Source organism: Arvicola amphibius, chromosome 11, assembly GCF_903992535.2.
Source record: "Arvicola amphibius chromosome 11, mArvAmp1.2, whole genome shotgun sequence".
In the NCBI taxonomy this organism is placed as follows: Eukaryota; Metazoa; Chordata; class Mammalia; order Rodentia; family Cricetidae; genus Arvicola; species Arvicola amphibius.
This window is the reverse complement of record NC_052057.2, coordinates 45,107,726-45,123,330: the sequence shown is the minus strand read 5'-3', so window position 1 is coordinate 45,123,330 and position 15,605 is coordinate 45,107,726. Positions and strand designations below refer to the sequence as shown.

The 15,605-nt window shown below is 39.1% G+C and overlaps 1 protein-coding gene across 5 annotated transcripts in view; it reads left to right on the top strand.

Annotated features, from left to right (window-relative positions):
• Positions 1-15,605, top strand: part of Phc3 (polyhomeotic homolog 3) — a 67,157-nt gene that overhangs the window by 10,638 nt on the left and 40,914 nt on the right. For all 5 annotated transcript variants that reach the window (XR_005287353.1, XM_038347138.1, XM_038347137.1 and 2 more), the window contains 3 exons: positions 461-538; positions 7,962-8,120; positions 10,265-10,363. Coding sequence is in view for 4 of the 5 variants with exons in the window: in XM_038347138.1 (XP_038203066.1) it covers positions 461-538; positions 7,962-8,120; positions 10,265-10,363 (336 nt within the window). In the remaining variant the exon portion in view is untranslated. The remainder of the gene's footprint in view (positions 1-460; positions 539-7,961; positions 8,121-10,264; positions 10,364-15,605) is intronic.

Sequence of the window (15,605 nt, the reverse complement as noted above, 5' to 3'; positions counted from 1 at the left end):
GAGACAATATATGACAATTTAACAACTTAGTATACATTATGAGAGTGCAGCTAATAAGGCAAGATTAGGGTCTTTGAGATGGCTTAGAGGGTAAAGGCACCTGCTGCTATGCTTGGCAACAGATTTGATGAACTGAGTTTGATTCCTTGGACCCACATGGTAGAAGTTGTGTTCTCTGAAACACGTGTACAGTAACATAAAACCAATCCATACAGAAATGTAGAAGTAAGACTAGTCAGTGGGGCCTTTGTTTTCACCTTTGTTTTTTTCTTTGAAAAAAAAAAATGGCCAGGGTCAAGCCATGTTGAATATAAAATGATTTGTTTCATAGATAGACTTGAGAATTTTTATTGTAGTTTTGTATTATTGTGACTCAAGGAAGAGTTTGTTCCCTCCTCCCCCCAGGAAGTTTTCAGCTCTATGTTTTTACAGACCTATTACAATAGTTCTCTTATTCTAGGCAAGCTTGTCCAGTGGAAGGCCATCTACATCCCCGACAGGAAGTGTCACACAGCAGTCAAGTATGTCCCAGACATCTGTAAGTATCCTAAAATTTCTCCTAGATTTAAAATTTTTAATTATTGTTTTGCAAAAGTAAAATTATTAGTCATGAGGCTGTTGTTTAATTAACGAGTGCCTGGAAATGGGAGTAATAGGTTGGAGATACAACTTTTGAAAATCTGAGGTTTTAAAAAAAGGCTTATTTTTCCAGGCAGTTGTGGCATATATCTGTAAACCCAAAGCTCTGGAGGCAGAGGCAGGTGGATCTATGTGAATTCAGAAGGCCAGGCTGACCTACAGAGTGAATTCCAGGACAGCCAGGGCTACACAGAGAAACCCTATCTCAAACAGCAACAAGCATTTTTTTCTATGACTTTATGTGTGAGGTTCTTACAGAAACTGATTCCAAGTGAATCACAAGTGTTTTTTTATTTTTCGAGACAGGGTTCCCCTCTGTAACAGTCTTAGCTGTCTTAGAACTAGCTCTTGTAGAACAGGTTGGCCTCGAACTCACAGAGATTTACCTGCCTCTGCTTCCTGAGTGCTGGGATTAAAGGCATGTGCCACTACCACTTGGCCATGAATATACTTTTTTTTTAATGCTTAACTTTTTTATGTTTTCTTTTTTATTGCTATTTATTGAGCTCTATATTTTTCTCTGCTCCCTTTCCTGCCTCTCCCCTTCTCCCTTAAACCCTCCCCCAAGGTCCCCATGTTCCCAATTTACTCAGGAGATCTTGTCTTTTTCTACTTTCTACTTCCCATGTAGATTAGATCTATGTAAGTCTCTCTTAGTGTCCACATTGTTGTCTAAGTTCTCTGGGATTGTGGTTTGTAGGCTGGCTTTCTTTGCTTTATGTTTAAAAATCACCTATGAGTGAGTACATGTGATAATTGTCTTTCTGTGTCTGGGTTACCTCACTCAAAATAATGTTTTATAGTTCTATCCATTTTCCTGCAAAATTCAAGATGTCATTATTTTTTTCTGCTGTGTAATACTCCATTGTGTAAATGTACCACATTTTCCTTATCCATTCTTCAGTTGAGGGGTATTTAGGGTGTTTCCAGGTTCTGGCTATGATAAACAAAGCTGCTATGAACAAAGTTGAGCACATGTCCTTGTGGCACGATTGAGCATCCTTTGGATATATACCCAAAAGTGGTATTACTGGGTCTTGAGGAAGGTTGTTTCCTAATTTTCTGAGAAATCACCACACTGACATCAAAAGGGGTTGTACCAGCTTGCAATCCCACCAGCAATGCAGAAGTGTTCCCTTTTCCCCACAACCTCTCCAGCATAAGTTGTCATCAGTGTTTTTGATCTTGTCCACGTGAATATACTTTTAAATGACATAATGATACTGTCCTAAGATAGATAGCACTGTACCATGGAGTATGCCAAAACTGAGTGGCCTGTTGGGTACAAGAAGTATGAAGGGAGAATAGATGTCTTGTCGTTTTGTTTATTGTTTTGGCGAGCTAGCTCTCCCACAAGTGATTTAACCAGAAGCATATTATAATGGCTAAGTAGCTTAAAAAACTTGGTTCAACAGTAGAAGAGACATGTAGTTGGATTTTTCTCTGGACTGTCAGCTCCCAAATAACAATACAGAGGCTTATTAATTATGAACACTTGACCTTATCTTAGGCTTGTCCCACTAGCTCTTATTGCTTAAATTAACTCATTTTTTTTTTCTTTTTTCTTTTTTCTTTTTTTTTGGTTTTTCGAGACAGGGTTTCTCTGCAGCTTTTTTAGAGCCTGTCCTGGAACTAGCTCTTGTAGACCAGGCTGGCCTCGAACTCACAGAGATCCGCCTGCCTCTGCCTCCCGAGTGCTGGGATTAAAGGCGTGCGCCACCACCGCCTGGCTCAATTAACTCATTTTTTAAATCTACGTTTTGTTATGTCACTTTTATCTCTCTCCCATTTTGTGCATCTAACTCGTTCTGTAGTGTCTTTAGTGTGCGTAGATCCTCCTTCCTTTCTCTGCCCGGAAGTACTGCCTGTACCCCCTGCCCAGCTATTGGCCATCCAGCTCTTTAATTAAACCAGTCATAGCAATAATGTATCTTCACCCATTGTGCACATATCCCACAACAGAGACAGATGTGGTAACAGAAGTCTCTGGGTAGTAATAATGAACAGTAAATTATTAGGTGACAGTCTACTCATGCTTTCTTGGTGACCTCCTTCCCCTCCGACTCCTACAGTCTTTTCCCCCCTTGTCCATGGGGGTTTCCTGGTATAGGCCTCTGCACCCGCCTGCTCCCTTCTGCTGCCAGAGAAAGACTAAAATGAAGACTGAACAAGGAGTATAGCAGAATATCATTAGGAATCATTTTGTTGCTTCTGTTGGTTTTTTTTTTTTTTTTTTTTTTTTTTTTTTTCAATAATCATTCGTGTTTAGTTCTTCCCTAGTAGCCAGTCTCTTGTTCCTGGCCATCTAGGCAGTGTAGGGTGGGAGCTCCCTCTTGTGGCATGGACCTCAAGTTAAACCAGACATTGGCTGGCCACTCCCACAAATTCTGAGCACATCTAGCAGGCAGGACAGATTGTTTGTGGAGGGTTTTGTGATGTTGTGATCATATTCCATTTTAATTTTTGAGACAAAGTTTCTAATTGAAACTGGCTCCTTGCCTGCCTCAGAATGGCCATCCAGCAAGTCCCAGGGATCCTCCTATCTCTGACTTCCCAGTGTCCCACCTTTTCTGTTGGTACTGGAACCAAACTCAGGTCCTCATCCTTGTGTGACAAGCACTTTACTGAATCTCTCCAGTCTGTGTTCATTACTTTTTAATGCTGCTGTGCTGTCAGGCACAGTATTGGGTACCAAAGATACAAGTAAATAGTCAAAGGCTATTATGGTGGGCATTCTGTTTGACAGGCTATTTTCTGATGCCTTACTTGTAGTGAGCACATTGGTGATAAACTTGAATCCTTAGTATGCCTGAAAATTTCTAATTCATACCTTTTGTAATTATTTTAACAAGGGTGTTGTATTAAGCACTTTTCAGGAAATTTGAACACAAGGATGATTGTTTTCAGAATTTTAGTTATTAAGCCTAAAAGTGTAACTTGATCATAGAGTACTTGCCTAGCATGCCAGACTGCAGGGACTGAAAACGGACATCTACTTCATTACAAACAGAAACAGAAGTAGCAAGGATCAGACCTGGGGGTAAACAGGGAAAAGGCCAAGGAGCTGTGACACACTGAAAGTACAAAAGTCATCCCCTACTGGCCCTAGCAAGATAGATTATGTGAACCTAACAAAGAATTTCAGATAGCTGCTTTGAGGAAACGGAAAACCTTAAATGCAGAAAACAATTCAGAGATTTCATCAGAGATAGTTAACAGATTAAAATTTAAAACGAAAAATCCAACAGAAGTCCTGGAACTGAAAAATACATTGAAGAACAATGAAAGAAAAAAAACCAAACCCAACATCAAGAGTAAAACTAACCAAGCAAAACAAGAATCTGTGGACTTCAAAGACAGATAACTTGAAAATGCAGCCTGGGTTATAGCCTGTGATCTCCAGGAACACCTTAGCCCCAGACTGGAACCTTCTGATTGTTGTGGCTGATGCAGCACTAACCCCTGTAGCCCCCACCTCTGCTCCTGAGGTTTGTATGCAATTCAAGTCTTTGCAGGCAACTAAATTTCAGTTCATATCACAGAGTTTATGAATCCTATCTAAGGCAAGGGCAGGTTGAAAGATTTAATCAGTGGGTACCAGAGTTTTTAGGGGTTGGAGAGTCTGCCTGGGGCTGGGAAGGGGTAACCCAGGTGCTGTAAAGGGTTTCTTCTCTTCAGCGACGTCTTTTCTTTTCTTTTTTTCTCATTTTTTTTTTATTAAAGATTTCCATCTCCTCCCCTCCTCCTCCTTCCCTCCCCTCCCTTCCACCCATACCCCCACTCCACCCCTCTCCAAGACAAAGAGCCATCAGGGTTCCCTTCACTATGTTAAGTCCAAGGTCCTCCCAGCTCCCCCTAAGTCCAGGAAGGTGAGCAACCAACTGACAAGGCTCACAGTGAGCCCATCCATGCTGTAGAGTTCATGTTCATTGCTGTTGTCCTTGGTTTCTCAGTCCTCCTCCACCGTCAGCCACATTCAGAGAGTCCGGTTTGGTCCCCTGTTCCATCAGTCCCATTCCAACTGGACTTGGTGGTCTCCCGTTAGCTCTGTCCCACCGTCTCAATGGGTAAACGCACTCCTCACGGTCCTGACTTCCTTGCTCATGATCTCCCTCCTTTTGCTCCTCATCAGGACCTTGGGAGCTCAGTCCGGTGCTCCTATGTGGGGCTCTGTCATTTTCTCCATCCAGTGCCAGGTGAAGGTTCTATGGTGATATGCAAGATATTCATGAGTATGGCAATAGGATCTGGACATTTCTGGCACCCTCTCCTCAGCTGCCCAAGGACCTAGCTGGGGGCGTCTTCCTGGACACCTGGGAACCCCTCTAGAGTCAAGTCTCTGCCAACCCTAGAATGGCTCCCTTAACTAAGATATATAATTCCTTGTTCCCATATCCACACTTCCTATATCCCAACCATCCTATTCCCCCAAGCTCTTCCCATCCTCCACTTCACACTTTTCTCTCCCCACCCCACCTCCCCCCATCCCACCCCACCCCCATGTTCCCATTTTTTGTCCGGCAATCTTGTCTACTTCCAGAATCCAGGAGGATAACTATATGTTTTTCTTTGGGTTCACCTTCTTATATAGCTTCTCTAGGATTTTTTACGGATTATAGGCTCGATGTCCTTTATTTATGGCTAGAAACCAATTATGAGTGAGTACATCCCATGTTCATCTTTTTGGGCCTGGGTTACCGCACTCAGGATGGTGTTTTCTATTTCCATCCATTTGCATGCAAAATTCAAGATGTCATTGTTTTTTACCGCCGAGTAGTACTCTAATATGTATATATTCCACACTTTCTTCATCCATTCTTCCACTGAAGGGCATCTAGGTTGTTTCCAGGTTCTGGCTATTACAAATAATGCTGCTATGAACATAGTTGAACAAATGCTTTTGTAATATAATTGGGCATCTCTTGGGTAAATTCCCAAGAGTGGGATTGCTGGGTCCTGGGGTAGGTGGATCCCAAATTTCCTGAGAAACCTCCACACTGCTTTCCAAAGCGGTTGCACAAGTTTGCATTCCTACCAGCAATGGATGAGTGTACCCCTTACTCCACATCCTCTCCAGCAAAGGCTATCATTGGTGTTTTTGATTTTAGCCATTCTGATAGGTGTAAGATGGTATCTCAACGTTGTTTTGATTTGCATTTCCCTGATTGCTAAGGAGGTTGAGCATGACCTTAAGTGTCTTTTGGCCATTCGAAATTCTTCTGTTGAGAATTCTCTGTTCAGTTCAGAGCCCCATTTTTTAATTGGGTTCATTAGCATTTTAAAGTCTAGTCTCTTGAGTTCCTTATATATTTTGGAGATCAGACCTTTGTCTGAGCAACGTCTTTTCTTACTCTCCTGTGTGTCTCACCTGGGTCTCATGAAGGGAGTTTCATGTACAGATACTTCAGGTTGACGTTTCCCCGGTAAAATATTGCTGAAGAGCCCTGCTTCACCTTTTTGTTCCATCAAATGCTAATGTATGAGATTATATTAAGGGACTATGCAGGGAGTGTGAATTTGGATTTTATACCCACACATGGTAAACCCCTGAAATTTTGAATCTCATAGATGCCTCCTGTCAGGATACCTGTCAGGACAGGTATAACAACTTCCTAGCTTCTTTTCAGCATACACGAGTGGAACTTTTCACATATTGATCAGTCTTTCTCAGAATCTTGTTTCAAAATAGAGATTTCACTTCCAGCTTTACCGTATAATAGACCAACGTGGACATTCCATCTTTGTAGGCTTAATAAACCTAGAGGTGCGTTGGTGTCATTTGTCGCTACATGTCTGGGTTTGCATTTCTGACTGACCCCTGGACATTTCCCTTCCCTGCTCCCTTGTGCATTTCAACTGCGTTCTCATTTTCATGTCAATTTGAGCATTTCAGATAGTATCTTTGAGCACATGAATGTGTATTCACTTCTTGAATCAGAAGTCTAGTAAGCTATTTCTTAATTTTGTTCTCTACTTTGTTCCACAAAAGTGATTTAAGGTGAGGTTGAATTATGTTATTCTCTGAAATTGTTTAAGACTGGGTGGTACATGAACATGAAATGACTTGGAAAGACGAGAAAGGATGTATGTATCTCTCTTTTTTCCTGTTTCTCCACCTACCTCTTTCCATTTCCCCTTCACAGATCCAAGCAAGTTGACAGTTTCTAATGTATTTTCCAGGGATACTATTAGTCTATGCACTTTCTATTTTTGAGCTAGGCTCTTGTTATGTAGCTCATACTGGCCAGGAACTTGAGTGTAGCTTAGTTCAGACTCACCATGAACTAGCAGTTCTCCTGCCTCAGCCTTTCTAGTTCTGGATTACAAGCTTGTGTCACCCATTCAGCCACATACTAACTTGATTTTCCTTTTTTTTTTTTTTTTTGCCCAGATCTCATGTTCCCCAGGTTGACCTGGCACTTAATCATCAGTAACCTGGGGCTGGCTGTTAATCACAAGCCTCCTGCCTCAGCCTCTTGAGTGCTGGATTACATGAGGCATAAATCACTACCTCTGCTTGCTAACTTGCTAAGTATTTTCTTTTCTTTTCCTTTCTTTCTCCTCCACCCCCTTTCTTTCTTTTGGCTTTTTGAGACAAGTTCTCTCTGTGTAACAGCTCTGGCTGTCCTGGAACTTGCTTTGTAGACCAGGCTGGCCTCGAACTCACAAAGATCTGCTTGCCTCTGCCTCCTGAGTGCTGGTATTAAAGACATGCGCAACCACCGCCTGGCTTCTAATTAATTCTTAAGCATGAGTTTAAACTTTAAAATGTTGATACATTAATTTCATAGCCAATATTCAGGATTTTTCCATCTGTTTAACAGATAGCAATTATATTTTCTTCTGTTTTCAGAACCTTTAAGTTAAAACATTACAGTAATTATATGTTACCCACGTGTTTTTCATATATAAATGGATTATTTGTGTTTTAATTTTTGTTCACTTCCGAAGTGCCTCAAAATATGACAGTTTGACAAAACAGTGTATTACAATTAGAACTTTAAAGTCACTCTGTAATATTAAAGTAATTGGACATCATCCCTAGTTTTGGGGGAGGTAGTAGTAAAGCCATTTTTAAGTTGCTAGAAGTCTTCCTGAAATGTGGATGTGTTTGAAAGTTGTTCCAGTTAGTAAGTAGTCTATGCTGTGTGTTTGCATGCAGTCTGTGCTTGTATGCAAATTGATGCCCAAAATGAAGGGCTCTGTCAAAGATCAAAGCCTATCCTTGAGGTTTCTACCATTGATTGTCTTGCTTCAGCTTCCTGAAGTTGAGAGTATGGAGGCAAACATGGAAGCATGACCTGTTACATTTTCTTCCTTAGATCAACCTCTCCACCTCTCCTACACCCGCTCAATTGATGAGTCGCTCCCAGGCTTCCAGTTCCACCAGCGGCAGTATTACCCAACAGACTATGTTACTAGGGAGTACCTCCCCTACCTTGACGGCCAGCCAAGCTCAAATGTATCTCCGAGCTCAGATGGTAAGATTTAAGATACCAGCTCTTCAGTATCTGAGGACTGGAGAGTTCAATGCTTTTGGATTTGATGCAATAAGACATTTTTAATACTTAAGCAGTATTTATCAAGTGAGTGTGTGTGTGTGTGTGTATGCATGCTCAGCCTTTGAACACTTATAAATATGCATAAAAGTTCCACTGTGAATGAATAGGTCTTCTTGGTAACAATATTTTTAAATACTGGTACTGATTTTAAAACCTTTTTTCATATTTTGAGATCTCTGCAATTGAAGAGCTTTTTATTACTGATGCCATCTTACAGTTTTATTATTTACAGTGTTATATAAATCAATTATTCTGTTGACATCGATGATTTGAGGAAATAGTTGGAAATATTAAAAACTTAGTTTTCAATGATAAGTAAGAATTTATGTTCAAGGACCTTCTGAAATCTGGATTGGAGTTCTGATAGTTTTTCAGATAATTCATAGTTTTGGTTATTACTGTCTCAAATTCTGTAAGGTTGTATTCTTATGTTTACTTCAGCTTTTATTTTTATTAATATAGGAATGTTAATTGATAATTTTATAATTAGATACCTACTGATTTCCTGATTTAATTGTTGACATTTTTAAAGGCATGTAGACATTGGCTGACATAATTTTGTACAGTTAAGCAAATGTTTTAATATATATCTTTACATATATATATATATATATATATATATGAACCTAATTAGTTAGTTAGTTAATTTTGCAGTTTCAGGGATTGAAACCAGGGCTTCATGATTACTAGACAAGCATCCTATCAGTACTCACCATCTTCGGCCTCCTTAATATGCAGATTTTGACCAATGAACTGATTATACATCTGATCCCTAGTCATTGAAAATTGGAAAGCAAGTTTTCAGTCTTATTTTTGGCAGGAAGTGATGATGTGACACAACTTTTATTCACAAATTATAAACATCACCTTTCTCTTCTGGATTACTTTTCTCTCATGAAATTGTCTTTAATAATATGATTTGAACCATTTGAAATATTTTTGTTTTGTTTTGATCATTTTGACCTTTAAAATAAGCAATTCATGTGACTCAAACAAGAAAATCTTCATTTTTGGGTGGAGTGCTTTTAGGCTGGTTGCATGCACCAAAAGTAAGAAAATTTGTTGGTGAATTTACGTAGATTCAGTAAGTAAATGAGTAAAGAATTCAAATGTAAAAGGGGTTAGAGGAAAATAAGGGGTTCAGGAAATGAGGGGGATGGTAAATAGGAGCAGGGAAAAGTGAATATGATGGCCATGTATGTGCATATATGAAAATCACAGTGTAACCCAGTATTGTATATTAATACATACTAGTAAATGTTCAAGGTTAGAAAAGGTCCTGAATTGATTATTTTAGTTTAAATAGCAGGAAGGTAGCGAGTACGTCTTGAAATGACTTTAAAAATAGTGTGTCTCCACACTTTAAAGCCTATCATTATTTACTAAATCCAGTTAGATTGAGGAGATTGTATTGTCTTAGAAATTAATGGTACTTATTTAATATTAAAAGTTTGAAAACAAGATGGTGATGTATGGATTGTTTTTCTCTTTTATTGTTTTGGGGTGAAGGCCTTTGGTTGCTCCTCTGTTTTAACATTTGAGCATTTATATTTAGAACAAATAGCCCTTTACAAACAGGGTTAACATCAAGAGCAACCTTACTTTGTCCTACGATCCCTTGTAGCTCAGAAACATCATAGTATGTGGCACTGTTACTGTGTGGACTAAAGAGACTTTTTGGTGTTTCTTTGCCTGTTTCTTACCAAAATTAATCTATATCCTAGTGTAGTTTTATTTTCATGTCCATCTTAGGAATCCTGAGGTAGTAGTTTTTATTTGGGACAGAATTTGGTTTGAGGATCTCATCTCACCAAAACACATTCTTTTCTTTGAGTAGTTTTCCCCTACTCTCAGAATTGTGAGCGATTTCAAAGCTGTTGGTGACTTTTTTTGAGCTCTGTGGTCACAACTTTGTTGTCGTGTGAAGCCTTTTGCTTAGGAGGTAGTCCTGACTGCACTGTCTCTCTGTCACAAAGTTCAGTCTCTTGCCTGCTTGCTACACACTGTGTGTGGGACATGTTCTTTAGTCTTAGGGTATTATTTTTGGTTTTCTGTCTGTACAGCTGATTTTCACACCCGCTACCACTGTGGCTGCTGTGCAGTCTGACATTCCTGTTGTCTCGTCGTCATCGTCACCTTCCTGTCAGTCTGCAGCTGCTCAGGTGAGATTGTGTATCACAGTGTGGTACTGGAGGTCTGGGTCTCTCAGTGGACAGGCGGTCACTGCGCTCGTGATTCAGCTCCTCTGCTTCAGAGGGCATTGCCGTGCCTTTCAGGTGAAGTTCATAAAGCACTGAGAGCTTCAAGAGCATGCTTGTTTTGTAGAAATGACATATAATTAAACATTTAGATTATTAGGTGTTGATTTATCAAGATTAACAAAAGTTTTATTATTGACACTGTATTTTTAGGTTTGCTATATACCAGATTTCTTTTTTACATGAGGTATATATTCTTTTTTGTAGATTTCCTTTGCAAGCAGTTACATAACAGATACATCAAAGTAGATGATAATTTTAAGTTTAAAAATGAGTTAAATCAGGCAAATTTGAAGTTAAAAACATGAGTATTACTTTATTTGTAACTATGGAAAAAAATGAAACTTCTCTTATTCAAAAAATAAACTAAAAGTAGTATGTAGGCCTAAAGGTAAAAATAAATTTAATCTTCCAGTACAAAACAGGACAGCATCATTGCAAGTGTAGGGTGGGCAAGGCTTCTTAGGGCACAAAAAAAGATTAACTAGAAACAAAAATAAGTGATAAATTGGACTTAAACTAAAAATTATTCTTTAAAGAGACATTACAAAATGAGTATCTAGGATACAAGCCGAGGGAAACTAGTCTCAATATATGTATCTGACCAAAGATTGTACCTAGAATATAAAAAAATGCTTATAGTTTAGTAATAGATCATGATATCAGTTAAAAATGGAAACAATATTTGACGAGACAGTTCACACAAAACACTAACTATATAGGCCAGGTATGGTGATACATGCCTTTAATCCTGACACTTAGGAGGCAGAGGTAAATAGATCTCTGTGAGTTTGCGGCCAGCCTGGTCTATGTAGTGAGTTTCAGGACAGTCAGAAGTACAAACAAACGAACAAACAAACAAACAAACAAACAAAAAGACAATATATAAAAGGCCAATGAGCACAAGATAAAAATGTTCAACATCATAGATCATAGTGAGCATCGTCATACATTCATCTGGGTGGCTGAAATGAAGACTGACACTGTACAATAGTTTTTAATAGCTAAATATTCTAATGCTGAATGTACAGATGGTGTTATAGTCATCAGTGGAATAGTACTCAAAAGTGAAAAGAGCAAACCACTAGTACATCTCATAAGCATGGCTAGCAAATGAAACTAGACACAATAAGTATGTCCTCTGTGATTTTGTAGTTTTAAAATTCCAGATTCAGAAAAATCCTCCATAGTGAAAAAATTAGGTTAATAGAGGTAGGAAAAATTGACTAGGAGGGATGTTCAGTGTGGTGGTTGGATGTGCAGTGTGTTGGTTCCATACCTTTTGTTTTGTTTTTCACTTTTTTTGAGACATGGTTTCTCTGCAGCTTTGGAAGCTGTCCTGGAACTCATTTTGTAGACCAGGCTGGCCTCAAACTCACAGAGATCTGCCTGCCTCTCCCTTCCAAGTGCTGGGATTAAAGGTGTACACCACCACTGCTGGCTCTGATTCCATAACTTTTGACCTACTATCAAAACTTATGGAATAGTTGCATCTTATTGTAAGTCATATCTCAGTAAATTTCATAACGATCATTTAGATTGAATAAACTTTAAGTTAAAATAATTGAATAGACTGTTGCTTTATGTGGTACTACTTTGTTGTTCTTTGTAGTAAATGTTTATGACAGACATTCACTCATGTATTGGATCATCTTTGGCCTTTTATTTACTTACACATTTTAAAATGTCTTTTGTTCATTTGGGGTATATTTTTAACTTTCTTTTTTGAGAAAAGGTTTTGATAGTAGCCTTGGATGGCCTAGTACTTGATATTATGCCCCAGGCCTTCAATTTGAGACAATATTCTTGATGTCAGCTCCTCAGTGCTGGGATTAGAGGCCTGAGTCACCATGTATCAGCTCCTCAGTGCTGGGATCACAGGCATGAGTCACCATGTGTAACATGAGGGCCTGCTTGTTGGGGTTTCTGTCATGCCCAGTTCCTACAGTCGTTAGGTCCCAAAGAAAATCACACAGAGGTCTACATAAGTTATAAACTGATTGGCTCATTAGCTTAGGCTTTGTATTAGCTCTTATAATGTATATTAGTCCATTATTCTTATCTATGTTAGCTACATGGCTCAGTACCTTTTTCAGCGGGGCAGGTCACATTTTCCTTCTTCCTTGTTTGGGCAGGACTGCAGAGATAGCTTCCTTCTTCCTAGAATTCTCCTGTTCTCATTGTCCTGCCTCTACTTCCTGCCTAGCTACTGGCCAATCAGCATTTATTTAAAACATAATTGACAGAATACAGAATTGTCTCGCACCAACCATGTGTCAGCTCCTCAGTGCTGGGATCACAGGCATGAGTCACCATGCCTGGTGCATTTTATTTCTCATTTCATACTCCGGCTTTCTTGTAAATGTAAGAAATGAGATAGTAACTGGGCGGTGGTGGTGCATGCCTTTAATCCTAGCTCTTGCGAGGCAGAGGCAGGTGGATCTCTGAGTTCAAGTTCAGCCTGGTCTACAAAGTGAGTTCCAGGACAGCCAGTACTACACAGAGAAACCCTGTCTTGAAAGACCAAACAATAGTAAGAAGTAAATGAGATAGTAATAATTAATATTCTTTGATTTTTTAATAGAACTTCTGTGTATTGATACATTTAATAATAAAGACTGATTTTTATGTATTAGTTATAAAGATTGTAGCTGAGTAAACTCAGAGTTTTCTTAACTTGCTCCCTAGCCCTTTGCAGTTACTTAACAGGGTCTGCTAGATAGCGCTCACTAAATGCTAATTTTAAGATGATCCTTGCTCAGCTCCAGTTGCTTTACTTTATATTGGAAATGATACGCCTCAGCTGTTACAAGTGGCAAGTGAAGCAATCAGAAGCTACTCATCACAGTGCTGCCACATAATGAGATATCTTATCTACTGACTACTGTTATTTGACATTGTGTGAAGACAAATCACACATGTGGTTCTTGGCTTTCAAGAAGCTAGAAATGAAGAGATAATAAATAACCATTTAAGTGATTGGTAGTTTCCATGATAAACCAACCAGCTGCTTAGGAGATAATGTTTCTCTTTAATATGGTCTAGTGCTCCATTTGCTTACTGTTTCTCATGATGAAAACATTCTTATGAGTCTTTCATGCAGCTAATGTAGTTTGTGAATTGGTCTTCTGGTGATATAAGATGTGACCTGTCCAAGGTCTGTGGCTGTGTGGGTCTGACTTGGTTAAGGCTTTCAGGGGACTGACGGGATCTCTCTGTGAACACTGACTTTGCGTGACAGTGAATGAGGCTGGCAGTGATAGGCAATGCTGACCAACAGAGACACAACTTCAGGTTCAGGACTGTTGGGTATGGATGTTTTTTTTTTTTTTTTTTGTGAGTGTGTGTGTGTGTGTGTTTGTGTGTGTGTGTTTCAAGACAGGGTTTCTCTGTGTAGCCCTGGCTGTTCTTGCTCACTCTATAGAGCAGGTTGGCCTTGAAATCCGAGATCTACCTGCCTCTCTCTGCCTTCTGAGTGCTGTGACTAAAGGAGTGTGCCATTATGGTCCTTTTTTATTTTCTTTTTACTTTTCTACTTTAAAAAAAATTAAGTATGTAGTTTAAAAATTGTGTTTTTTTTTTAAATTGAGAGTATCGTATTTGTAGTTATTTAAACTACAAAAGTCAATATATCAATTCCTTTTTCCTCAGTAAAAAATTTTTTTAGACAATCTTATTTTATACTTCTGGCTGACCTGGAAAACTATATAGATCAGGCTGACCTTGAGTTCACAGAAATCCGTCTGCTTCCACATCCAGAGTGCTGGGATTAAAGGTGTGTACCACCATGACTGGCACCAAAAGGATGTTTATAGAAGAATAAGATCCTGCTTATCAAAGGGCAACCTGGGGAATGATGATTTGAGAAGTCAGCTCAGCACAACACTAACCTCTCGCCCCATCTCCAGTCCCCTCTTCTGCAGAGAGGATGCTGCAGTAATGTCTGCAGTGCTTGATTTCAGTTAAACGATTCCGAGAATTATTTTGGTAGTGATATATTCATTATATATCATAGGATGTTTGAGTGAAGTTAGCAAAAATACCTCATGCATGATGTCAAAGTTTCTTACAGAATCATAGGCTTGTTTCAGGGGAAATGAAAATTAAGGCTAGGATGCCCATTACTCCTCATCTGGGGACGGATTCTCTCTCCCCAGAAAGATACTCTCCTGGAACATGTGGTCTTTCCAGTAGTGAGTGAGTGTCACTTCGGGTGCTGCAGTTTCTCCAGTGTAAGTTATTTACTTTAAGTTAGTATTTGAGTGAAGATGGCAGCAGGTTTTCTAAAGTCTACAGCTCATATAGAACATAACATCATTCTTAACTGTGGAGGCATGAACATTGCCTTTCAGGATTCCAGGAAGCAGTGTGGTGTAGGTATTAGGGGTCATTGTGTCAGATCTTCATTTACTGTTCAGATGCTTTTCATCCTGAAGGAGCCAGTCAAGTTTTTTGGCTTATTTGTTCTCGGTTATCATTATTATATGGTCTACTGCATGGATCATTTGTGGAAAATGCTATATTCTTTATTATGTAGCTCTTCCTGGGTGAGTTTATTGTTTTACTTATTTGTTTATTTACTTACTAGAGTCAGGTCTTGCTGTATGGCCAAGACTGTACTGGAATTAAATATGGTTCTTAGACTGGCTTTGAATTTGTTTGTGTTCCTCCAGCTTCTGCCTCCGTGTGCTGTGATAATAGGCCTGTGCCACCATCACTACACTGATAATAGTTTTTTTGTTTTTTCTTTTGTCGTACCAGACATGGATCCCAGAGCCTTGTACATATTAGGCCCACCTAGCTACATCTCTGTTCTTCCTGAGATATTTTAATGTGCCTCCACCAAGATATTTAATGAAGTTTGTTAGTAAATATGAACAAATTTTAGTGTTAGCATAAGAGCCATAAGTGGAACTAAATAACCTTTCAAATATCTATATGATGTGATTTCAAAATCAGTTGTAAGAGAATATCCCAGACTTAGGAAGTTCCCAGTTTTTATAGTTCTGAATTGCTGGGGTGCAAAAATCAATGCGGGAGTATCTGGCCCTATTAGCTGAGTCTCCTCTCACCATTTCACAGATGTGTATGTTGGTCATGTCTAGACAAACTAGACATTGTGCTGTAGGCCAGTCTCACTCAGATT